The sequence below is a fragment of the Peromyscus maniculatus genome, chromosome 3 (assembly GCF_049852395.1).
Source record: "Peromyscus maniculatus bairdii isolate BWxNUB_F1_BW_parent chromosome 3, HU_Pman_BW_mat_3.1, whole genome shotgun sequence".
In the NCBI taxonomy this organism is placed as follows: domain Eukaryota; kingdom Metazoa; phylum Chordata; class Mammalia; order Rodentia; family Cricetidae; genus Peromyscus; species Peromyscus maniculatus.
The window spans coordinates 48,661,428-48,686,573 of NC_134854.1; the positions used below are offsets into that span (position 1 = coordinate 48,661,428).

Consider the following 25,146-nt stretch of genomic DNA (forward strand, 5'->3'; position numbering starts at 1 on the left):
CTATAGCCCATTTTTTAATTGGATTGTTCGTTATTCTGATGTCTAGTTTCTTGAGTTCTTTATATATTTAAGAGATCAGCCCTCTGTCATATGTGGAGTTGGTGAAAATCTTTTCCCATGTAGGCTGTAGTTTGTCTTATTTACTGTGTCCTTTGCCTTACAGAAGCTTCTCAGTTTCAGGAGGTCCCATAAAATGTATTTTTAAAAGAAATCTCATATTATCTTCTAAGAGTTTTATGATATTCTTTAAACGTTGCATTTTTCCATGAGTTTTGTGGTCTTGAGAACTAAGAATATAATAGTAGTTTTGAGTTTGGGTTAAACTCATTGACAAGTCAACTCTTTCTCACTCATTTTCATGCTTAAGTGTCTGTGAATGTGAGGATATCCTTGGAGTCTGTCTTCCTCTCTGCTGTTTATCTCTTTATTTCTCTGTCATGACATCTTATTGCATCATCTTTACAATAAATCCCAGTATTAATTATACTTTAGTTTTCTTTAAACAGTCTCAACAATGCCTATTTCTGGGGTCCCATTCAACACTCCTCATGGGCTTCTACTAAAGCAAATAAAGATAGCAACAGTAAGCCTTTCTGAATTTTGATCCCAAATGATTTCTTCAGGCCATAGATCAATACATAGAGAGAGTTGAGTGTTTAAAAACTAGTTTTCCTCTTATACCCCTACTTTTACATATTGATACTTTCTCTCATAGATAATGCAGAGGTTCTTATAAACTCACAGAGACTGTGCCAATACACCCAGGGCCTGCACAGGTTTGAGCCAGATGGCGTCCCAGCGCTGAGAAGGGGAAGTGCACACAGGCTCTCATCCCTAACCGAGAAGCTGTCTGCAGCTGATACCCACTGGCCAAGTGGAAAAAAATCAGTTTTCTCCAATGGAGTCTCACAGAGTATATTAACCAGAATTCGGTGTAGGAGCAGAGTTCAATTCTCAGCATCTGTATTGGATCACTAACAATGACCTGTAGCCCTAGCTTCAGAGACTCTAACAGCCTCTTTTGGCCTCCACAGTCACCCACAAATGCATATGCATAGTCTCACACAGACATACACATATATAAAAATAAAACCTTTTTTTTAAAAGAAAGAAATGTCATTATGCATTCCCAAAGTGGATATAATTATTGTGTGTCAGTTAAAAATAAAGCATAGTTTTAATTCCTGATCGCAACAGGAAATCTTTGGCCTTTTTACAGCTTAACTATTTTGTTTAACTAAGATTATACACATACCTATTATCAGATTTGGAAAGTTTGCATTTATTTTCTAAGAGATTTTTATGAAAAACCTTTGATTTCACAAAAAGTATTTGTTCAACAGCTAAACCATCATGTAGTTTTTTTCATTTATTAAATTGATGGATGTAGTGATTTGTTTTCTGGTGTTAAACTAACATTCAGTCTCAATTAGTGTTAACCTAATTAGGCATGCATATTATAATCTATATAAATTATTGTTTACAGTTGCAATGCTATTCTTTGGACTCTTTCATCTAAATTTACAGGTTAGACCTGCCTGGAATTACAATGATTTGACATCAAATTTATATCCTTATTCATAAAATAAGTTATGCAGTGTTCCTTACTTTATTTTATTGAGAACATTTCATAACTTGTAAAATGATCTGCCCTTTGAACTTTTCAAATAGCTCACGAGACACAGTCTGGAATTTTCTTTATAATAAATTTTATTTTTATATCAGTTAACATTTTCAGTTCAGTTTGGGAAGCTATGTGTTCAACAACCCATTTACTTTTGTCTGAATTTCCAAATGTTTGAGATGTCTCTCGGCATCTCCATGCTATTCTGCCCTCACTGTACCACTTCCCATTGTTCCTTTTTCAATTGTAATAGTAGTTATTTTTGCTTTTCTCACTCCTCCTTTTTTCCTTTGCAAAGATTTGTTACTTCAAATAACTAATGTGGTGCTTGTTTGTTTCTACTTTCTCTATAGACTGTCTCCTCTCAGTTTTATGCCACGTTTTCTGCCTTGTGGGAGCACTGAGATCACACCATCATCTTGTAAGTGCTTTAGATGGTGTCTAGCTTAATCTAGTTTCCATCAGTTTTTTTCTTCTTAAATATTAACTTTTAAATGCACATTTTCCTCTTCACCTATCATTTGCCCAATAGTGCTTATTCTATGTTCTGTTTCCCTTGAGCTATACAATAAGAAGTCTGTGGTAGAAAGAACCATTGAATAATCTTCTAGGTGTGGTTATGAATTATAAAATATGGGCTAGAGAGATGGCCCAGCAGTTCATATGTTTGCCATCCAAGTGTGAGACCCTGCAGATCCCATGTCAATGCTGGATGGACATGGAAGCCCCTATAGTGCCTCATAAGGCACGGACAATCTCCAAACTAAGCTAGCCAGACTAGCTCATTGAGAGACCCTGCAAAATAATGCATATGGTGAAAAATCAGTTGAGGGAAATTCCCAACTTCAACCTCTGACCTTGACATGCACACACACCTGTCCATGTGCACCCTACAAAACATATGCAAACAGGTATACTCACATGAATATATACCCCACACATGAAAAAGAAAAAATAAAATAATTAAAATAAAAACTAACCCAAATTTAAATTAGACATATCTTTTCATAGTTCATTAAAATATGTCCTTCATTTGGTACAAAACCCTGAGTGTTATTCAATAGCAAAAAAAAAAAAAACTAAAATAACAAATGAATTCAACAAATTAGGCGGTAGGCATATAGATCAATGGATTGGTGGGTAGATTCTAGTGAATGGATGTTTGACCTATTGACTTTTGGTAAGTCAGTTTTCATGAATGAATCAGCACTAATCCTGGGAATCTTAGAGGGGCCACAACTAAGCTGCCCATGACCTATAAAACTATATGTATATATATATATGTATATATATGTATATATATATATATATATATATATATATATATATATATATATATATAGTTTTGTGCCTCTCATCTCAGTGATAATCACCCAATTCACAATTCCCTATTTGGTCCCATCTGGCTAGTAGTGATATTTCAGTTTCCTAATTAAAGATTAAAGAAAAGGAATGGGTCTTTGGAGGAAATTCTTCAATGGGATTTCACCATAGAGATCTCGCTGCTTTCTTTCATATTTTTAAAGCCTTTGCCTCACTCAGCCATCACAGTCTATAATATTTACCGATTCTCCTAATTTTATTTGGCAATGAGCAATAAGGTTTTATTTTGCTCATTAATTCAGGTTACAGTCCAGTGAGGAAGCCAAAGTGACAGAACTTGGAGCAGCTAATCGCATCTACAGTCAAGAGCAGAGAGAGAGAACACTCTCACACAGACATACATGCAGGCAAAACACCAGTGCACATAAGAGAAAAATAAATACATTATTTTAAAAAAGAAATAAATTATCCATTTCTTTTTCCAAGTAAATGTTTCTTTGCCTATGTCTCTGGCTACCTCAACAAAAGACAAAATAACCCATGTGCTCATCAGAGTATTGGCTAATCTGCAGCTACACAAAGAGTACACAGAGGGTCGTGTGCTTACACCTGTTCTTTCTGAAACCTGCGGGGTAAGCAGGTCTTTTAACTCTCTGAAAACCAGTCACCTAGAAGAGCTGTCAGGCTGAGCTAGTGCTGAAACTGAAGCATCTTGCCTAGCCTTCTTGCTTCTCAAAAGAACGAAGCTCTCCTCTCACTCACTCTTCAACAACCTTGATAGCTAGAAAGGTGCCATGCACTTAGGCTGTGCAGTCAACTAGAGAAGCCTCTCAGTGCTGTACGGATAGCAAAGCAACTCAAAATAGTAAAAAGCATGTCCTACAGCAGTGGTTCTCAACCTTCTTAATATGGTGACCCTTTAAAACAGTTCTTCATGTTGTGGGGACCACCAACTATTAAATTGTATCATTACTACTTTTTAAGTGTGATTTTGCTACTGTTATGAATCATAATTGAAATATTTTTAGAGATGGGGTTTTGACAAAGGTTTGAGACCCACAGGTTGAGAAGCACAGTTATAAAGGATTTACTAATAGATTTATTTAGGAGACATTAGGTCACACAAGGGGAATTTAGGTTAAGGGGCACCACCTCCAAAATACCCCAAAGAGAATAGTCTGCTAACCACGCCTGCAAGAGATAAGCAAAATTTAGGATGCTAGGATGCACATGTTTATTCAACTACCACTAAGCTCCATGCCCATAATAAAGAAATAGCCATGACTTACAACCAGCCATTTTGCCCATCCCCAAAGTCATACCTCCAAGGGCAGCTCAAGAGGGGCAGCACAGAGTCACAACCATCATTAAGTCTAGTCTGCCATAAGTCCCCTGTGCTCTCATCAGGAAAGACATGATTCTGCCAGTAGAGCAAGATCCTGGATAACAACTCTTAGAAAGAGCAACACAGGTATAGTTAAGAAATAACTCTGGCAACAGCTTTGCTGTGGAAACCTCCTGTCTGTCTAAACAGCCAGACTTGCAGTCTCCTGTCTCTGTGTAAATGGTTCAAAGTGTTCAAAGTCCCGAGGCTGAGACAAGATTTACAGATGACAATGTTTGGGAATACATAAGCCTACAGTGTATATACCTTCTGTTCAAACCTAACTCCTATTTGGGCCTTAGCCCCAGCCAGCTAGGCACTGTAGCAAAGAGTTTCCCTTCATCTCTAAGTGCGTGGAGTGATTTTTCACTGGGAAGGCATGTTATTCCAATGACAATACCTGTTCACAATTGGACTTCAAAAGGAATCAGAGCCACGCTTTGCATCTAAAGATCCTGTACCCTGTGCTTTCTATGAACAAATTTCTGTGCTCAGAATGAAGGCAGAAACTTTGTTACCTGGCTTCTTTTAGCAAATGAGTATCAAAAATGAGCAAAAACAGGGAGAAGAAAAATGGCAGTTTGCAGGAAATGAACTGTTGCAGAATAAAAATCACGTCAGAGTCACATTTTTGTTTCTTGTTTTTTTTTTTTTTTTAAATAGAGTCTTTATAGAGAAAAGAATGAAATATAAAGCTGAAATGTCATGGCAAGGCAAATCCCAGACTTCCATTTCCAGGCTAAAAGGAGGGTTCCGATTTTCCCAGGAGTGAGGCGCCTTCTCTGGTTGCATTTCTCTTGGGCTAACAAAGACCCTGACAGATAGTCACTTAGAGGTGGAAGGATTTATTTTATTCACAATTTCAGGTTAGAGTCCATAATTCCAGAGGATTCACAGGGGTAGGAGCTTAAAGATGTCATACCACATCCCTAGTCATGAATATAGAGAAATGAATACATCATGCCTACCGCTTGCTTGCTGAGGGCCCAGCTAGCTTCATTTACTCTTACACAGTCCAGGACCCAACACAGGAAGTGGTGCCTCCTTGGTTCTTTCCACCTCAATTAACAATCATGACAATCAATTCACAGTCGAGACAACCACCCCGAGACATGCTCACAGGCCAACTCAATCTGGATAATTCCTGATCTCTTTTTCAGGTGGGTGTAGGCTGTGCCAACTCGACAGTAAAAACTAACCACCAGTGAGGGCTCCTCACCAGGAGAGCGCATGGGATAACTGGTGTAGTCCAAGCCTGAAATCTTAAGATCCTCGCACAGGCTACAGGCACCAGTAGTGGAAAGAGGTGGAATTGATACATTGCAGAGTTTGATGGTGGGGTGTTAGATGGAGAAAGGAAGAAGGCAAACGTGATTCTAAAAACGTGCTGCTTCCCATCAGTCTGAGCAACTGGGGAGAATGATAAACATCCAGGAGTCGGCTTTTGACAGATGCATTGCCCGTCCCTAAACAAATCAACCTTTACATCAAACCTCTCAAGGTTGATAGCATCTTCCTTACACGGAGAGAAATAAGTTCAAATGTTTGCTCTTCTGGCAAAGTAAATATGAGCACAGTTCCTCACAAATAAGAATTGGAGCTGATAACTGTAATCTGCTCAGCAAAATAAAGGATTTATGTGCATTGAAGAGTTCTGGGCTGGGGTAAGCCATGGGGATCTTATAAATGAAAAGTAATTACAGGGTCTGGTGGGTAGCATGGAGCTAGAAGAGAGGTGAGCTAAGACAATGGAAGAGAGCCATGGGGAACATCTGGGTGGAAGTGAAGAAAGATATAGCAAGAAATAACTGAGTGATGAAAATACATCCTAAGGGTGAAGCTCCTCAGAGGAAATGCAAGGAGAGGTAAGTACTCGAATTTCTTCTTAAGCTTGAGTACAGGCTTTCTTGTGCAAGACACTGCAAAAGAACATTTATTGCTTTCATTCATTTAGTGCCTGTTCATTCATTCACTATCCCGAGTCTCTGTGTCCTCTGCAGCAGCTGGAAGAACCATGGCAACAGCTCCTGATGCTGCTTTTGAGACCCTCATGAATGGAGTGACCAGCTGGGATCTTCCTAAAGAATCCATTCCCAGTGAACTCCTTCTTACTGGGGAGGCCGCCTTCCCAGTGATGGTGAATGACAGGGGCCAGGTGCTCATTGCTGCCTCTTCCTATGGCCAAGGCCGCCTGGTTGTCATATCCCATGAGGGCTACTTGTTGCATACTGGCTTTACTCCATTTCTTCTCAATGCAGTGAGCTGGCTCTGCCCCTCCCCAGGGGCTCCCATTGTAGTGCATTCCTCCTTTGCATCACTAGCAAACATCCTAGGTGACTCTGGCATAGAGGCACTGGTTCAGCCTGAACCTGGAGAGACTCTGGGTGTTTACTGCACAGATGCCTACAATGACAGCTTGACTGAGAAGCTGGTCCAGTTTGTGAAGCGTGGTGGGGGCTTGCTCATTGGAGGCCAGGCCTGATACTGGGCTGAACAAAATGGACATGATAAAGTGCTGTCCATTTTTCCTGGAAACCAGGTGACAAATATGGCTGGAGTGTATTTCACAGATGTCTGTGGGAATAGAGACTTGTTCAAGGTCTCTAAAAAGATACCCAACCTCACACTTTATGTCAAGTAAGTGATATTTCCCTTTCTTGTTAAGTATCAGCCCAATCAGTCTATTTTAAAGGGAGCTTTCAGCCTAACAGTAGATATGTTGGTTATCGAGTAAAATAGTTATAAATACTAATGTAATTATCACCTATAGTAGTTGTTTTAGTTAGTGTTATTTTGCTATGAAGAGATACCATGGCCACAGCAACTTACAAAGGAAAACATTTCATTGGGGCTGGTTAGAGGTTCAGAGGTTTAGTCCGTTATCATCATGGTAGGAAGCATAGTGGGACACAGGCAGACATGGTGCTAGAGAAGGAACCCAGAGTTCTACATCTAGATTGGTAGCCAGCAGGAAGAGAGAAAAAGAGAGAGAGAGAGAGAGAGAGAGAGAGAGAGAGAGAGAGAGAGAGAGAGAGAGAGAGAGAGACTCTGGGCCTATCTTGAGCTTCTGAAACATCAAAGCCCACCCCCAATGACACACTTCTTCCAACAAGGCTGTATCTCCTAATAGTGACACTACTTAGTGACCAAGTATTCAAATACAAGTCTATGGGGGGCCATTCCCACACAAGCTACCATAGTAGTTAAGCAACGTTATTTTATCTTCTCTAGTATAGACTTGATATTAAATACCTTGAGGTTGGGGTATTTTGTTTTATTTACAAGTGAGTCTCCTCATTGTAAGTAATTATTAAGAAGTGGTTACAATTTGAAGGTAAGTGCAGAAAAAAGTCTACAAAATATATGAGAAATAAATTGTATTTGTTCACATCTGGGAAGATGGCCCAGAAGGAAAAGTACATGCTAAGCAAGTGTGAGGACCAGAATGAGATCCCTAGCACCCATAGAAATGCTAGGTTGGCAGGGAGACCATCCAGTAATTCCAGTATGTAGGAGGCAGAGACAAGGGATTCCTGGTAGAAGCTGGCTATGTAGGCTACCTAAATGGATAAGCTCTGGGTTCAATTGAGAGATCCATCATCCATAGATAAAGTGGAGAGTGATCAAGGAAGACTTCTTTTTTTTTTTTTTTTGGTTTTTCGAGACAGGGTTTCTCTGTGTAGCTTTGCGCCTTTCCTGGGACTCACTTGGTAGCCCAGGCTGGCCTCGAACTCACAGAGATCCGCCTGGCTCTGCCTCCCAAGTGCTGGGATTAAAGGCGTGTGCCACCACCGCCCGGCTACAAGGAAGACTTCTAAACACCAGACTCAGGTCACCATGAGCATGCACATACTTAAATTTTCATCTACACAGATGTGAGCACACACACAAGTAAATAGGCACATATACACATATTCCCTCACACAGAGAAATTTAAAAAATGAATTATATCTGTCTTGTATATTATATCACCACTGTATTGTTAGAACATCATGTAAGACCTGGCATTATGAGTAGGAATTAAACATGAATGAATGAATGAATGAATGAATGAATGAATGAATGAATGAATGAGTCAGTCAATCAAACACAAAGTCAATCTATTCCAGGGATAGCAAGGAAATGTGACATGAATAAACTGTGTAGCTTTACATTCAGGAACCTCTCTCCTCGAGCAAAGTAGTACTATCAGAAAAGGGTAATACCTGAGCTAAAAATGGCAAAGTGTGGTGAGATACCTGGGGGCAGCCCTGTAGCATCTTCTTCCATGATACAGCAGGATTACTCATTAGATAAAAATGGGATTATGGTGGGTTTCCCTTGACTATAGGATTGGATCGACTGCTTGATGCTTTTCATTCCAAACAGATTCCATTAAGAGTAACTACTGTGCTGGGCGGTGGTGGCGCACACCTTTAATCTCAACACTCAGGAGGCAGAGGCAGGTGAATCTCTAAGTTCAAGTCCAGCCTGGTCTACAGAGTGCGTTTCAGAAAAGCCAGGGATACACAGAGAAACAAAAAACAAACAAAAAAAGGGAGAGAACCTAGCATGATACAAAAGAACAAAGGTTTAAGTTATATCAATATTTGTTGTTAAAGTTTTGTCATGAGTATCTACAGTTCATCGCATACAGGCTTTTTGGTTTGTTTGTTTGTTTGTTTGTTTTGAGACAGGGTTTCTCTGTGTAGTTTTGGTACCTGTCCTGGCTCTCACTCTGTAGACCAGGCTGGCCTTGAACCCACAGAGACCCACCTGGCTCTGCCTCCCAAGTGCTGGGATTAAAGGCGTACATCACCACCACCTGGCCCACATACAAGTTTTTACACCTAGTCTAATCAGGCAAAAGCCTGATTAAAATATGAAATGTCTTTTGAAATTGGAAACTGCTATTTTAAAAGGCCATGTTAACTCATAGTAAAATATAGCCTATACTATTACTAGTACTGAATAGTACGAGTTTTTGTTTAATATATTGTCACTGTGGCATAGAGAAACTTTATTCACTTGTGTTTTCTGATTACTAATGCAGAACTTTTTATATGTTTATAACAATTCATACTTTTTTCTTGAAATGTCTGCTCTTCAGTTTTTCTACTTAACTTTTATCTTTTTCTTATTGATTACTAGGTGTCCTTACTCTTCTTTGGCTTGTTTACATGTTGCAAATTTTTCCTCCCACCTTTTGTTTTGTGTTTTTTTTGTTTGGTTTGGTCTTCCCTTCCCTCTCCTCCCCCCTTCCCCTCCCCTCCCACCCCTTCCACCTCTTGCCCCTCCCTCTCCTCTCCATCCATTCCTTTACTTTTCTTTGTTATTGGCTTACATTTACTGTACAAAATGCCTGCTTGCATTGTGATAGTATTGCACATACACACCATGGACACTCCTCATGCTCACCTCAGTACCCTCTCTTGGCTTCATCATCCCCACTGGTCCTCCTCCTAAACGTTCCCCTTCTACTTTTACATCATTTTTAAAATTCTGCATTTGAAGTGAGACATAGAATATTTATTTGTAAGCATGCTTTATCTCTTTCAACACAACCATCTCCAATTTCCAGTTTTGTCCACTTAAATTTATTTTGTTGTTGTTGTTTCTGTTTTATCCCCCATATTGGGGTTGCATCCAAGGCCTTGCACATGTGTGGTGAGTGCTCTACCACTGAGACTCGTGCCCAAAGATAGGCTGTTTACACACTCTATTTAATACTGTTAATAATTCAAAGAAGCAACTTAAATATCAGAATAGGTAGCAATTCACTCTGGAAAATTCCACTAGGATGGTTTCTATGTGTATTTTAAGCTTCACTGTATGATAGATAAAGATCTTGTGTTGTTAAATGTCCAGTTAAAACCGATTTGAAAGCCGGGCGGTGGTGGCGCACACCTGTAATCCCAGCACTTGGGAGGCAGAGGCAGGCGGATCTCTGTGAGTTCCGGGCCAGCCTGGTCTACAAAGCGAGTTCCAGGAAAGGCGCAAAGCTACACAGAGAAACACTGTCTCGAAAAACCAAAAAAAAAACAAAACCAAAAAAACAAGAAACAAAACAAAAAAAACACCGATTTGAAGATGCAAGTATAACTCTTCTCTTCACTTTCTTCTGTTTGTTTCTTTTTTTTTTTTTTTTTTTTTTTGGTTTTTCGAGACAGGGTTTCTCTGTGCAGCTTTGCGCCTTTCCTGGAGCTCACTTGGTAGCCCAGGCTGGCCTCGAACTCACAAGAGATCCGCCTGGCTCTGCCTCCCGAGTGCTGGGATTAAAGGCGTGCGCCACCAACGCCCGGCTGTTTGTTTCTTTTTTGAAACAAGGTTTCTCTGTGTAACAGCCCTGGCTGTTCTGGAACTTGCTTTGTAGATCAAGTTGGCCTGGAACTCACTGAAATCTGCTTGCCTCTGCCTCCTGAATGTTGGGATTAAAGTTGTGTAAAAGGTTTTGCACCCGAAGCACTGAGGTCCTGGACAACCTCTTCTGCCCTACCTATACTCACTTCTCTTCACTGACTTGAGAAATGTCTCTTTCCAGGTGTAATGATGAGCTCAAGTATGACCAGCAGCAGCTCCTGGAAGGGGTGTCTGAGATGGACATTGGCACAAGGGCAGTCCCCTCCCAGCTGCTGGTACATGGGCAGAGGGCCTTTCCCTTGGGAGCTGACAATTCATTCAATTGCTTTCTTGCAGCTGCCCACTATGGCCGCGGCCGTGTGGTGCTGGGCGGGCATGCACGTTTGATGCTTAATCAAACGAAGCTGCCATTTGTGCTCAATGCCTTGCACTGGCTGATGGGGCATCAAACAGGCAGGATTGGGTTGGCTTCAGAAATGAAAGCACTGAAGTCTATGCTACCAACAAGCAGCTTCCAGTGGACTGAAACCGAACTTCTGACCAGTGATCTGAGTGTCTTTTGCTGCTGCTCATTCACTGATACAGATGCCAAGAAAGCAGAGGAATTTGTTGCCAAAGGTGGAGGTTTGCTAATTGGTGCAGATACCTGGTTATGGGGCCACAGGAACCCAGACTCTAACTGCATGACTGAATACCCAAATAACATCATCCTTAAATGCTTTGGCCTTGGAATCATAAGCCAGGTAGTCAATCAAGGCTCCTTCCCAGTCCCAAATGCTAAAGTGATAAACTAACACATCCGTACAGCCCTGGCCCAATTTGAGTCCATGATCTACAGCCAGGAGAGCATATTACAAGAGAGATGGCTGGGGAAGCTCCTGAAAGATTGTTCCTACATGTTCCAAATGACACATCAGAAGATTTCTATCAATGACTCTGTGAAGAAACATGCTCTGAAAATCATCCAAAACAAGGGCTTCCCAAATGTGAGTGAAGAACACCCAATCATAAATGGCAGCTCCCAGGCCTTTCTGCTTTTCCTGGCTTATGAACTATTCAAATCCGGAGTTGACATATCTTAATTACTTCCTCCTCCCTCCTTACTGTCTTCCACGGAATCTCCCATGACCATTAAAATCAGCACAGGTAAGGAATGGAGTGGGGACCCTGGGAATTCAGGACTAGAGAAACAGGGGGCTGGCTAGCGTCAGCATTGCTACATGGTGCTTTCATCTCAAAAGTCCATCTTCTTTCTTTTCTATGAACTTTTATGAAGGTAAGTTTAGGAACACAGGCAGCTTGGGTGGCTAAAGGATGGTCTGGGAGATCTGTCACTCTGTTGGTGGAGTAGGGACTCTGGGTGAAGGTGGAATCATGAATGGGAAGACTGCAACCTTTCTTATGACTCTCATCAGACTACCTCAATTCCTGGGTGAGCACTGGACTCTACTTGCCTGAGGGTCGGGTCACACAAATAACACTTCCCAGTGAAGCGACTCAAGCCAACCTGAAGGTAAAGCATTTGGCTCCCTGTTAAGTGAACTTTTGACAGGTCCGGTGTAGTTTCACATCCTCTTCTAGTAACTTGTTCATTCATTTGAGACAGGGTCTCTCTATGTAGCCCTGGCTGTCCGGGAACTCACTGTGTAGGCCAGGCTAGCCTCGAACTCACAGAGATCCTCCTGCCTCTCTTCAGTAACATTTTAGATTCTCCCAACTACCTCACCAGGCATATAGGTCAGAAAACACCTCCCTTTACATAGACAAAGACAGTAGTCATTGCAAAGCTGAATCTTGGCACATAACAGAGGCTTAGGAATGCACCTCCTCTTTCACCTCTCCATCTTGACTGTCAAAGCTTCTCTCAGTGGTTTTCTTTCTTGGAGTATCTGAAATACTGTCCAAATGTTTTCCAAGCTTCAGTTCCATAAACCACTTCCATAGTCCTCTCTTGTAGAGACCCGAAGGAAATGGCAGTGTACTCTCTGAATCAATATTTACCTTGGAACTAGTTTTATTTTTTTTTAAGTCCCTAAACTCTACAGAGAACAAAAGAGTGGTTATGAACAGGAGAGGGTGCCCTAGAGAAAATGGATAAGTAGTAGTAATATTCTACTTACACACATGACACTTGCCATTCTGAGGTTCTCTTCTTGCCAACTCTGCCAGGCTTCTTACGTATATATACATATACGTACAGAGGGGAGGTGGTTCGGTCATTCTCATGATGACTTATGCTCACTATGATAGGTCCTCATTGGTTGCCATATGGACGACGTAAGTGAAGCAAAAGTTTACCACCGTCCCCCTGTGATGACGTATACATACCACTTAGATTCATCTCAGAAGTCCATCTCCTGACTCTATGGGGGGCTTCTCTACATCATTGTTCCCCACAAGTACAATCAGGATGATGTGTCTGTCACCATCACTGGGGCTGTGTCTGCTCCATACTTCAGGATAGGTGAGTAGGAGGCCCAGTTTCATAATGGTACACAAAGCAGAGGGAAACCTGGAGCAGGAGAAGGGACTTGGCTTGAAAGAAGGCAGTGAAATGATTGGGGAAAGATGTGTCCCAAGACAGAAACTGGGCTAAGAAATATGAACACCCTCTTGTAGGAGGTCTAAAAGGAGCACAAAGAAAGACAAAGTGAGATTTATTACCAAGTTATCTCTCTGTGTGGTCTACAGTTGAAGGGGTATAACTGAAATCCAGAAAAAGTGGTATGTAATCTTTATGTCCAGGTAAGACGACCCAGGAGGAATGGAAGAATCTTATCAAGTACAGCAAAGCTCCCTGGGGAGAACTAGCCACAGACAATATTATCCTGACGATCCTTACAGAAAACCTCATGGTCCTTCAGGACCCATACCCGGTGCTCCAACTCTGGGATGAGATGGTACAGGCTGTAGCCAAGCTGGCAGCCAGGCCCTTCCCTTTTGAAAGACCTGAGAGGGTCGTACTTGACAAACAGATTTCACTTGGTAGGTATTCTATAGGAATACTCTGAGAGTTGAGCTTCAACTGAACTGACATAATTTTATAGAGATCAATGAAGAACATAGTCCATCATCATTTAATCTTAAAAATGCAAATAGTTACAGGATTGTAGGAATGAAAAGCAAAAATCTGTAGATTTTTCACGTGTCCTCATGGAAGATAATTGAATAGAGTCAAAGATGGGTAAGAGAAAAGACAAAAGATGCATACTCAGTAGCTTTCAGCAGAGTCAAGGAGACTTGTTAATGCTGAATAAAACAGGACAAATAATAGATTGTGTAGGGAACAATGAGAAAACTAATTGGCATCTACAGACTTTCAAAATGATTCCTCAACATTAAGACTAAACTGGAGGAAAGCCATACTGCTTTCCCTCAGTGTTGGACACCAGACACAAGACCTCATGACATGCATGAATCACCCATCTAAAAACAGAAAATAACGGATCACATTCCACATACACTCACCCTTCACAGTGAAATGCAGATGAGTGTCAAAATATGTCCAAGAAAAAGAGAAGAAAGCCTGATGGGCTGCAAATAAGCTTAGGTAGTGAGCAGAGCCAAAGTGAGCTTATCAGTGTATTTTAGAGCTTCTGGGATAGTGGAGATGCAGTCTACAAAATGTCATTACATGTATCACTTCATCGATTATTTCCCCTTATGTTCCTCAGGTTTTCTCCATTCTGGATACCCCATCATGAGCTACACTAGTATAGCAAAAGGCATCATTGATGAGGTCACAATCAGGTCACACGGTATTTGGGGTGTGATACATGAGCTGGGCCACAACCAGCAGAAGGGTAAATGGAGTTTCCCACTGCACACCAATGAAGCTTTGTGCAATCTCTGGGCTGTTTATGTGCATGAGACTTTTCTAAACATCCACAGGGATCAGGCCCACCCTTCTCTGAATCCTGAACTTCGGAAGGAGAGGATCAAAGATCACCTGTCCAAGGGAGCACCCCTGAGTAACTGGGTTGTATGGACAGCTCTAGAGACTTATCTCCATGTACCGAACAGATATTCAGGGAGGTGTGTAGCAGGATTCTTAAAAGTTCTTATTAATAAAATCAAACCTGAGGCGAGTTATTGGGGTCCATGCTGGTAGATCAGAGAGACAGAACAAGCCACAGCTATCTCACCTCGCCAGATCCTCAGCTGGTCTTGTCTCCTCAGACTGGAGGCCTCTGAGTCCTCATCCGGAATGGGTCTCAGCTGAATTACTGCTCAAAAGCCTGAAGCTTAACCAGCCAAATGCTTAACCAGCCAAATGCTTCTAGTTTCTGGTCCTCACGCCTTATATATCTTTCTGCTTTCTGCCACCACTCCCTGGGATTAAAGGCTGGCTTTCTGGGATTAAAGGCATGTGTCACCATGCTTGGCTATTTCCAGTGTGGCCTTGAACTCACAGAGATCCAGAGGGATTTTTATCTCTGGAATGCTAGGATTAAAGGTGTGAGTGCCACCATTTTCTAGCCTTTGTATCTAGTGGCTGTCTGTTCTCTGACCCCAGATAAATTTATTAAGGTACACAATATTTTGGGGAACACAATACCACCACAGAGGTGAGAACCACCAGACTCCCCAGTTACCCCAAGATCCATACACAGTGTATGTCCTCCTGGAATATGTGAGAGAGGCAGAGGGTGTCATCTTGCTGTGGGTCAGGAATTGCAAACCTAATGTGGATAATATGTAGATAACTAAATGTGTTTCCTCTTCTCTGCCACATAACTGTGAAAATAAATAAAAGTGTATGGGCTCACTATGGGAAATACAGTGAATTGACTAGCTGTATTCAGAAAATTTGCAGTGAAACTCAGTTTTGCCAAATGGAAATAGTTTCTCCTGACCTACATTGTTAGCTTAGGAGAAATTAGTGTCACCCCACTCCAACAATGTATTATGAAGATAGATTGTAGGGACAGTGACCTGGTAACAAGTTATTCAAGATGTTATCTTCTTAAGCAAACATCAAACATGAATGAAGTCAAGAGGCTTCATTGAAAAATAAATAATGTGCAGTATTTTACAGCATTTTAAAACCCTTCCCTTCTATGTCCTCACCACTTGTGGGAATACATTGAAAAAAATATTCACATAGTCATACTACATGTTCAAATTTCCAGGGTAACATAGATGAGCTGCTTGCTGTTGAGCTAATTAATTAGTGAAGACAAACCTAGAGCCTAGTTTCAGTGCTTTGGGCATGAAAGCACTCTGTGTCTGGTCTTTTACTGCCTTTGTGATTTCAATGAGTCTGAGATAACTTCTGGACCACACTAGTTTCCTTCTTAATAAGCAATCTGTCTGAAAATCTACAGGATCCAGTCATGGTGTCAATCAAAACCTTGTCATTCAAATTCACGTTAAAGCCCCCTGGGCACAGACTGCTGCTCTGGGGTATGGGACTGAATTGCTGGCTAGGTAGCTGCCTCCCACCACTATTGATTTCCACATCCAACACCACAAACAACATTCAATTCTCCAGCATCTTTCACTCCAGTGCTCCAGTGCTTTCTTCACAGTCTCCCTCTCTCTGCACTGGATCCCAAATGGACATATCTTGCAGAATGCTGCCAGAAAACACTTCAAACCTAAAACCTACAGTAGCTCTTAGCCCCTTCAGGTAAAGCACCAAACCTCCTCCTTCAGGTTCCAGTTCTCACCTGTTCATCCATCTGCTACGACTACAAACATTTCATCTTCAGAACCTCTCACCATGGTTCATCTTGCTGGCATTTACTAATGATGGGGTTTTTTGTTGTTTTTGTTGTTGTTTTTTATTTAAAACAGTTTTGTCCCCCTCCCTTTTTAAATCAAGAAACACTCATTTAGCTTTTAACATCAGCTTCTTTGGTGCTTCCAGTAAGCCTTCCTTTATTATTTTCCTTTGCAGTATCTATTCCCTGCCCTACGTCCTAATGTGGCTTGTGCGCATGCTTCAGGTAGTTGTCTAAGTACGCATGCGCACACAAGCCTCTGCAGCTCCGAAATCCACACGGACCTTCAATAACAGTTGGTTATAGTTAGTGTAAAACATTTCTGAATGACCTAGGCTGTGATTACAGTTGAGCAAGAATGAAAGGACCAGCTGGTGCTGATTGAAATGTTTTAACTATGACTCAAGGCTATATTCCTAAGGGTCACAGATTCATAGATGGTGAGCCAGGAATCTTTGCTTTCTAAACCAGAAGCAGGAGAGTCCCAGCTAGCCAACTTCAGTGTTTAGCTGCATAAGATAAAAGGGTCTAGCTCACCTCAGGCAGATTCAGATCTTCATCATTAAGCTTAGCAGTAACAGTAATAATAACAATGCTGAAATTAACTGCTGCTTACTAAGACCCTGATAGGAATCAAATGAGTAACAACACAAAAATCCCTCTGACATTGTCCTGAGGCAGCTTGAGAAATGGCACCTGTCACAGGGATAGGGTTCTGGAGAAAAAGGGATGAGAGACCCACTGACAGATTAAATCAACAGAACAGGATGGCTTATAAGTAAAATCCACAATGTGGTTTCATGCATGTGTTCAGGGGGTGACTTGCAGGTTGCATATGTGGTTCTTCTGTTTCTTTCTCTTTCCAGCTTCAGGAGAGCTTCTGGTGGGAGCCATTCATCCAGATCTTTGGTGACTACCAAACCCTCTCAAGCTTTCCCCAAGACAATAAAGGCAAGATGAATCTGTGGGTGAAGAAGTTCTCTGAGGTTGTGAAGAAGAACCTGGCCCCTTTCTTTGAAGCCTGGGGCTGGCCTGTCCAGAGTGATGTGGCTGAAAGCCTGCCCTCTTTGCCAGAGTGGCAGGAAAACCCCATGAAGATGTATGCAGACGACGGTACAGAGAGAAGAAACAACTGAAGTTCTATCTGGGAAAAGATCATTTATTGGATGCAAGAGAAAAATCCTCATGATTCCATAGAATTCAGTTTTAGGGACCCCTCCCCACACACACACACACTTCAGTCGTCAGAGTCATCTTAATCTTAATGATCTTTTGCAAGGCAGAGATTCAGTTAGACAATGACTTTGAAAATTTGCAATAGAGATGGCTCAATCTATTGCTTCTAGATCAATTTCAAGCTATTTGATTTGTCTCTTGACCTTCCTGATTAGCATTTTTTATGCTCTCTGTGTATTTACAGGAGCTGCTCAAATCCAGAGATTTAACTGAAGAACTATCCTTTGTTGGCTCCTTTGGGAGAATATTTGTTCTAGTCCTAAAATTCATGCACAGACATCATTTGTCTGAGCGGTTTGAACAGAGCAGGTGATCAATAAATGCTTTGTCAGTACGAATGATTGTTGTATTTGAGAGTTCACTTGCTTAACCCAGGCTAACCTTTGTGCTACAGCAAAACTACCACTTAAGAACTGTCACGGGCAGACTCTGCTTCAAGTTCATGTGTTACTGGAAGTTAAAGTCTTTATAAAACAGGCTAATATGTATACACACACACACACACACACACACACACACACACACACACACATTAAGATATATTCCATTATATAACAGGCTGCTATATATTTTTTCATGGAGATATATTCCATTAAGGCAGTGGGTGATACTGCTTCATACATATGAATATACATACAGCTTTACAACATAACTGCGAATTATTCCTTTAGCACAGAATTTCTCTCTTAGCATGTGGATTTTACCACAAATAGATACCTCACCTTGGCCACACAGTGGCCACACAGCCTACCAAATATCAGACTTTATTTATTTGGAAAATAACTGAACAATTTGCTGAAAATTGTATCTGATATCCTAAAAAAGTTTGCATTAATATCAGAGATAGACAAAGGCCAAGGTTTGTGACATTCAAACCAAAAATCTAGGCAAGATATGCTGCAGTTTGAAGCCAGACACTTATGCTAGATTCCTGTGTTGAAGGATCAGTGTCTTTGCAACTCCACGGTGCATGAACATTGCTAAACTGTGTACATAAATATAGCTGTCAGGACACATGAGGAAACCCAAATTTCAAAGTCGCCAAGGAGTGATAAAGCTAGCATTTACAATAGATCATTAGAGGCTGGGGAGATGGTCCCACAGTTAAAGCACTTACCACACAAGCAAGAGGGCCAGAGTGGGGTCCCCAGAGCCCACAGAAGTGTCAGGTGGGTGGAGTGGCCCATCTGCCACCTCAGTTTTGGCAGACAGAGAGAGAAGATCCTTAGAGCAAGTTGGACAGCAAAAGTAGCCTTATCAGGCAAGCTTAGGGTTTAATTGGGAGACTCTGCCTTAAAGAATAAAGGTAGGCCGGGCGTTGGTGGCGCACGCCTTTAATCCCAGCACTCGGGAGGCAGAGCCAGGCGGATCTCTGTGAGTTCGAGGCCAGCCTGGGCTACCAAGTGAGCTCCAGGAAAGGCGCAAAGCTACGCAGAGAAACCCTGTCTCGAAAAACCAAAAAAAAAAAAAAAAAAGAATAAAGGTAGAAGGACAATGAGAAAGATTCCTGACATCAACCTATGCCCTCCACACTCATGTGCACACATACACACGCTCATGCACACACGTGGGACATACATATACATGTGTGTATCCTATGTACATACACATGAAAAATGAAAAAATAAGTAAAATAGATCATGGGTTTTAGCTCCACTGCCCTTATCCAAAAGTATAATCTATCATAGCTGTTCTCTTCATAATGCCAGGAACCGAGGGAATGCTAAAAGAGTTATGTATATAGGAATTCTTTATGTTTTCATCTGTTTTGTGAAATTTCGTATGGAGAGTGACTTTCATTTCTGCATGATGGAAATGGGTGGTTAATCAAGAGCTCCTAATACCCGATCACAAAAGTAGGCATGAATCCATGGATGGTCAACCATAGCTCTCAACTTGCTGGACCCAGTAACTCTACTACATCTGTTCACAGATTTTAGTAGACCAGCCAATCACTGTCCTTTTCTAATGAGTCATAAAAAACATAGTTAGGAAATAATTTCTTCCTGAAATCATGGTTTCTATGAATCATATAAGTCTAAAATTGTCTTATAATAGCACTATATTTACACAAACAGGACTTTATGGATAAAAAAAAGATGAGCTATCAAAGATAAAGAACTATATCTCCAAGGATATTTTTTCAAGAATCTTGATTTAGTAGTGACTCAAGCTCCATGACAGGACTTGAACTATCTTGTTTCCTAAGTCAATAAAGTGCTGCCTTTGCTTCTGCTGATTTGAGTTTCTTTCACCTGTCATCAGAAAAACCAAAGCAAAATATTGTCCCTTTATTCCAGTACCCCTCAGCCTGCTGCTTGAGAAGTATGGCACCTGGCTTCTTTCACAGAGAACCTTCTATGGAATATGCTCTCCTGGTTCTACATATCTTTTTTTTTATTCATAATAGCTGGGCTCCAGCATGTGAATGAAGACACTTAAACACAAGTTAGTTTAATTCTGATGGTAAAGTTTGCCAAGGATCACCAAGAGTATCATTTATTCTCCTCATTGTTGTGACTGAACATCTCACAGGAGTAACTCAAAGGAAGAGAGGTATAATTTTGTTCATGATTTAAGAGAATAGAGTTCTTTGTGTCAGGGAAGGTATGGTGGTGCCTGGAATTGCAGGACCTTGGTATCTATGTTGTTTATATCTCAGCAAAGCAGGAAGCAGAAAAAAAACGGGAAGTAGAAGTAGACTATAGCCCTCAAGGTCCATGCTACCCCCAGTAGCCTATGTCTTCTAGGTAGACCCAAAAGTTCCAAACCCTCCCAGAAACAGCGCCATCAGCTGTGGAGCAAGTGTTCAAACACATGAGCCTATGGAGAGCACATCTATATCCATATTTTTGGAGCCCGGGATGTAGCTCAGTGGCACTCACTTGCTTAACATGAAAGGATCAAGGGATAGTTGGGATCAAACCTAGGGCCTTGAGCATGTTAGACAAGTGAATACCACTGAGCTACATCCCAAGATTCTGTCTTAGAAGAGAATATATGTCCACCTATGTATGATAACTAGGTGTGTTGTTTATCTGTAGTCACACCATGTATCTGCGAAATACTTCTCATCACTCTTACAATTGTCTCGTTAGTTTCTCTTACCCCACCAGACAGTACATTTCAGCAAGGCAAGGGTGACACCTATATTTTTCACAGTTGATTCTTCAATATATAACACAGTACCAAACACATAAGAAAGCTTTCTGTGGGTACTTATGGGCTATATAGAATTGTAGAAGACTAATTAAGGATCCCAGACTCTTGTCCTTATTTTAAAAAAAATTCTATTTTATGAAATGCAAAGAGATCTTTACAAGGAAATCACAATACCACTTTAATTTTTCTCCTGTTCTCTTCTACCTAGTAACAGGCAATGTAAATTTTGATTCTATTGATGGTCAGATGCAGGATGACAAAGAATATTTCACTGATCTACCCTTTCCCAATTTCCATATGCAAGAGTTAGTTCTCATGAGAATGGCTTCAACCATGTTTTGTAGGAGATGAAAACGGAAACTTCCCAGAGAAACCATCACCTTTTAAATACACTTCCCAGTCTTCACACTTCAGGGCCTCTGCGTTCTCTGTCCATTTGAATCTCATTCAACATCAACTTTGAAGAAGTTCTTCTTTCCCCTAGAGATTATTGTCAACCCCTCCCAGACTGTATGCTCATGAACTAGGCTTCATGAAATTTGCTGTAGGTTAGGAGGAGCCCCACATTTTTGCGAGCTGAGTAACTGGGGCCCTTTCTTGTCTCCCCTCCAGATGGCGCACTAAGCCCGGGCTGAAACTTCAGCGGCACTCCCACCCCTGGCCGCCCCAGCCTCAGATTGAAGAAAAAAAACGAGATCTTTTGTAAAAATTCTATCACAGTGTTGGAAAAGCAGAAGGAATAGGAACCGAGAAACCAAAATCCTTCCCCAAGCAAGAAGCTACAAAGAACAGGAATAACCATGAAAGGTCTATGAAGCACAGAAAAAAAGAGGGTGGCATGCTGCTGAGGGAAAAAGGTATCAGTGGTCACATCAAGAGCTAGATATCACATGCTGCAGGCAAGATGAACCCACTGGTGTGGCAGTGAGGGTAAATGAACACTCTTGATCGGATCTGAGGCCAGCAGAGCAGGAGGACTCATGCCTGGCATTTTAAACATGGTCGGTCAAAAAACATGGGCCCTGGGGGAGAATATAATGATATTTTTCTATAGTCATGTTGTCAAGCTGCTGCCTTCTAAATATTTCTGTTTCTGCCCATAGCTTTGTGCTTCTTCCAGCCTTGCTCAGAGAAGCTCTGGTTGTAGCGGGTAGTGGCTAGTGCAGAGAGGCGTTACTGTTCAAAGTACTAAGGGTTAGTGATTGTGTTCACCGGAATCAACCCTTCCACCCCAAGGCTCAGGAAACAACATGGAATGGGGTATGGAAAGAATCTAAGTGCCAGAAGATGAGGAGCACTGTGGCACGCTATCCTCTGGACAGGGCATGGCTTTTGCTCGCATGCTCAAAGCGCCTGTGGTTACCTACAAGAAACTCGCATGGGATCAAACCAGCTAAAACTTGGGAACTGCGGAGCTGTTGGAAGTGTAGGGAGGGAGGAAGTTGAAGCAGTTGCTGAGGGAGGGAGAATGTGACCACTGCTGATTTCTCCATTCGGAATGACTCCATGCCCATGCGCACAAGGGAAAGACTACTGGGACTCTGTAGGTTAAAAACAAATTACAAACCACAACAGGAGGTCATGAAGTTGGGCCGGAGATGTCTATCCTGGGAGAAGTTGGGGAGGGAGCTTGAGAAGTGGATATGCTCAAGACACGTTGTATGTATGTATGGAAGATTCAAACAATAAATAAAATTTAAAATGAAAAAAGAACTGCAGAGAAACTGGGTAGGAGAAGCAGGAGAGGTCTCAAGAATGTAACTATGGCACCATTTTTATATTTCTACACAGTCACAGAACTTATAAATTACAAAGAAAAACATTCTATTCTTGTTAAATGTGGGGTTTCATTGTAATATTTTTCTACAAAATTATCTGACATTTTGTTTTTATTCACTCTCTCACCCATCTTTTCCATCTTTCTCCCACTCTTGCTGACCCCCTTTTCTCTTCCCAAGTGGTTCCCCATTCTGTTTTCTCCCTCTCCAACTTCCCCCTACCAACTTCATGCCCTCCATTTGTAGTTTTTCATTCATTAATTGATATTTTTAGTCGATTTTCTGTTCTGTATATTTCATTAGCCTCTCTTATACCACCATCACCTCTGTCTTCGTACTCTCTAATAGCTCCCTTCCTCCTTTCTTGGCTTAAACACACACACACACACACACACACACACACAAAACTACATTCTTCATGAGAGATAGTACACAGTGTTTTTCTTTTTTAACTCTGGCTTATTTAACTTCATATACTGATCTCCAGTGGAATTCATTTTTCTGTGGTTGAGAGCAGCTTGTTTTTCTTTAGAGCCGAATAAAATTCTATTATGTGTACATATCACATTTTCTTTATTCATTTATCTCTTGATAGACATCTAGGCTGGATCCTAATCTTGACTGTTGTGAACAAATCATGCAACACTAAATATTAATGTGCAGTGCTATACTGACTGGGAGCCCTTTGGGAGCTGTCTTAGTTTCTCTTCTTGTGGTGTGATGAAAATACAGTGATAAAAGCAACATAATGTAGAAATGGTTTGTTTTGGCTTGTATCTCCAGGTTACAGTGCATCATGACAGGACAATTGCAGCAGCAAGAGCTTGAGGGAGCTAGTCCCATCACATCTGCAGTCAAAAAGTGGAGAGCATGCTAGGATGTGAGTACTACCCACAGTGTGCACGTCTTCCCACCTCGCTTAGTGTATTTAATCCTCACAGGCATGCTGAGAGGCGCATCTTGCAGATGATCCTAGATTCTGTCAGGTTAACAGTTAACGATAGCCATCACAATGTACCAAAAGAACAGTATAGCTGGCCATATCAAAGTTCTATTTTTAGTTTTTTGAGAAACTTCAATAATGATTTCTGTGAGGAAGAAAGCAAATTATATTCTTCCCAGTGGCACATACGGGTACCTTTCCCCATCTCCTCATCCGCATTTGTTGTCATTGATTTTCTTAGTGATAGCCGTTCTGACTGAAGTGAGGTGGATCTCAGAACAGCTTTAATTTGTGTTTCACTGATGCCTAAGGATGCTGCACACTTGTTCAAACAGTTATTGGCATTTTGTCTTCCTTTCTTTAAGAGCTGCCCACTGAATTCATTAGCCCCTGTATTGATTGGCTGATCTGGGGCAGTCTTTAATTTTTGATATTCCTTATAAATTCTAGATATCAATCCCCAATTCAATATATAGCTGCAAATGATTTTTTCCCATTCTGTCTGAAGGCTGTCTCTTTGTTGTGCTGATGGTCTCCTTTGCCAGGCAGAAGTTTCGATTTCATGCAATCCCACTTGATCTTGGGACGATTTTCTGTAATATTTACAATGTTTTAAAAATATCCCTTCTTATGGCTGTATTTTAAATAGTTTTAAACCTAGGGCTTTTACAAACAGTTTCTGAGTTTCGGGTTTTATGTTAAAGTCTTTGTTACACTTGGATTGATTTTTTTTCCTGCATCTGGTTTCATTCTTTCATGTGTGTAGACCCAGTGTTCTCCGTGCCGTTTGTTGGAGGGGCTTTCTTCTAATGAGTGTTTTGACACCATTGTCAGAGCTGTAGCTGTGGAGGGTTATTTTGGGAGACTTCATTCTGTTCCATTGATCTACATGTCAGCTTTTGTGTCCGGGCCATGCTGTCTTTGTCACGAGGCTCTGTAATGTAATTTAAAGTTAGGTATTGTGGTGTCTCCAGCAGTACTCTGCCTATTCTACGTCCTTTCTCCTTCCATATGAATTCAATTTCTGGGAAGAATTTAATAGGAATTTCAATGGGGACTGCTTTGAAGCTGTGGGTCATTTCTGGTACATAGTGATTCTTCACAATATTAATTCTGTTAGCTCATGAGCATGTTTTTTTTTTTTCATCTTCTGTTGCCTTTTTCAATTTCTTTCTTTACCATTTTAAAGTTTTTCCTTATAAAGGTATTTTATCTCCTCAGTTAGGATGATTTTTATACATTTAGTTTTTTTGAAGTCCTATAGTGAGTAGGATTTTTTTCTGATTTCTTTCTCAGTAGGGTCACTATTGACTTATAGAAAAGCTACCAGGATTTATGTGTTGGTTTGTGCACTGCCATTTTGCTGTGTTCATTGATTCTGCGAGTTTTCTGATGGGGTCCTCAGGCAGGGCCATTTAATTATAGGATCATCCCATCTTCAAATAGACACTTTCAACTTCATCTTTCCCTACTTGCATTACTTTTCCCTACTTTTATTTCTTTCTCTGATCTTATTACTGCAGGTAAGATACTGAGCAGTATAATGAGTAAGAGCAGAGAGGGTTAGCACCCTTGATTTATGCCTGACTTTAAAGGAAATGTTTCCAGGTTTTGTCCATTTATTATATTGT

General features: G+C 41.1%; 1 protein-coding gene across 1 annotated transcript; it reads left to right on the top strand.

The window, feature by feature from the left end:
- Nucleotides 1–6,327: 6,327 nt before the first annotated feature.
- Nucleotides 6,328–17,904, top strand: LOC102909271 (TRPM8 channel-associated factor 3-like). Its single transcript, XM_042273142.2, is given in 7 exon segments — nt 6,328–6,968; nt 10,852–11,810; nt 12,086–12,183; nt 12,921–13,134; nt 13,416–13,655; nt 14,345–14,682; nt 17,263–17,904. Coding segments are annotated over 7 exon segments (2,742 nt in total). The 5' UTR covers nt 6,328–6,345; the 3' UTR covers nt 17,533–17,904.
- Nucleotides 17,905–25,146: the final 7,242 nt, after the last annotated feature.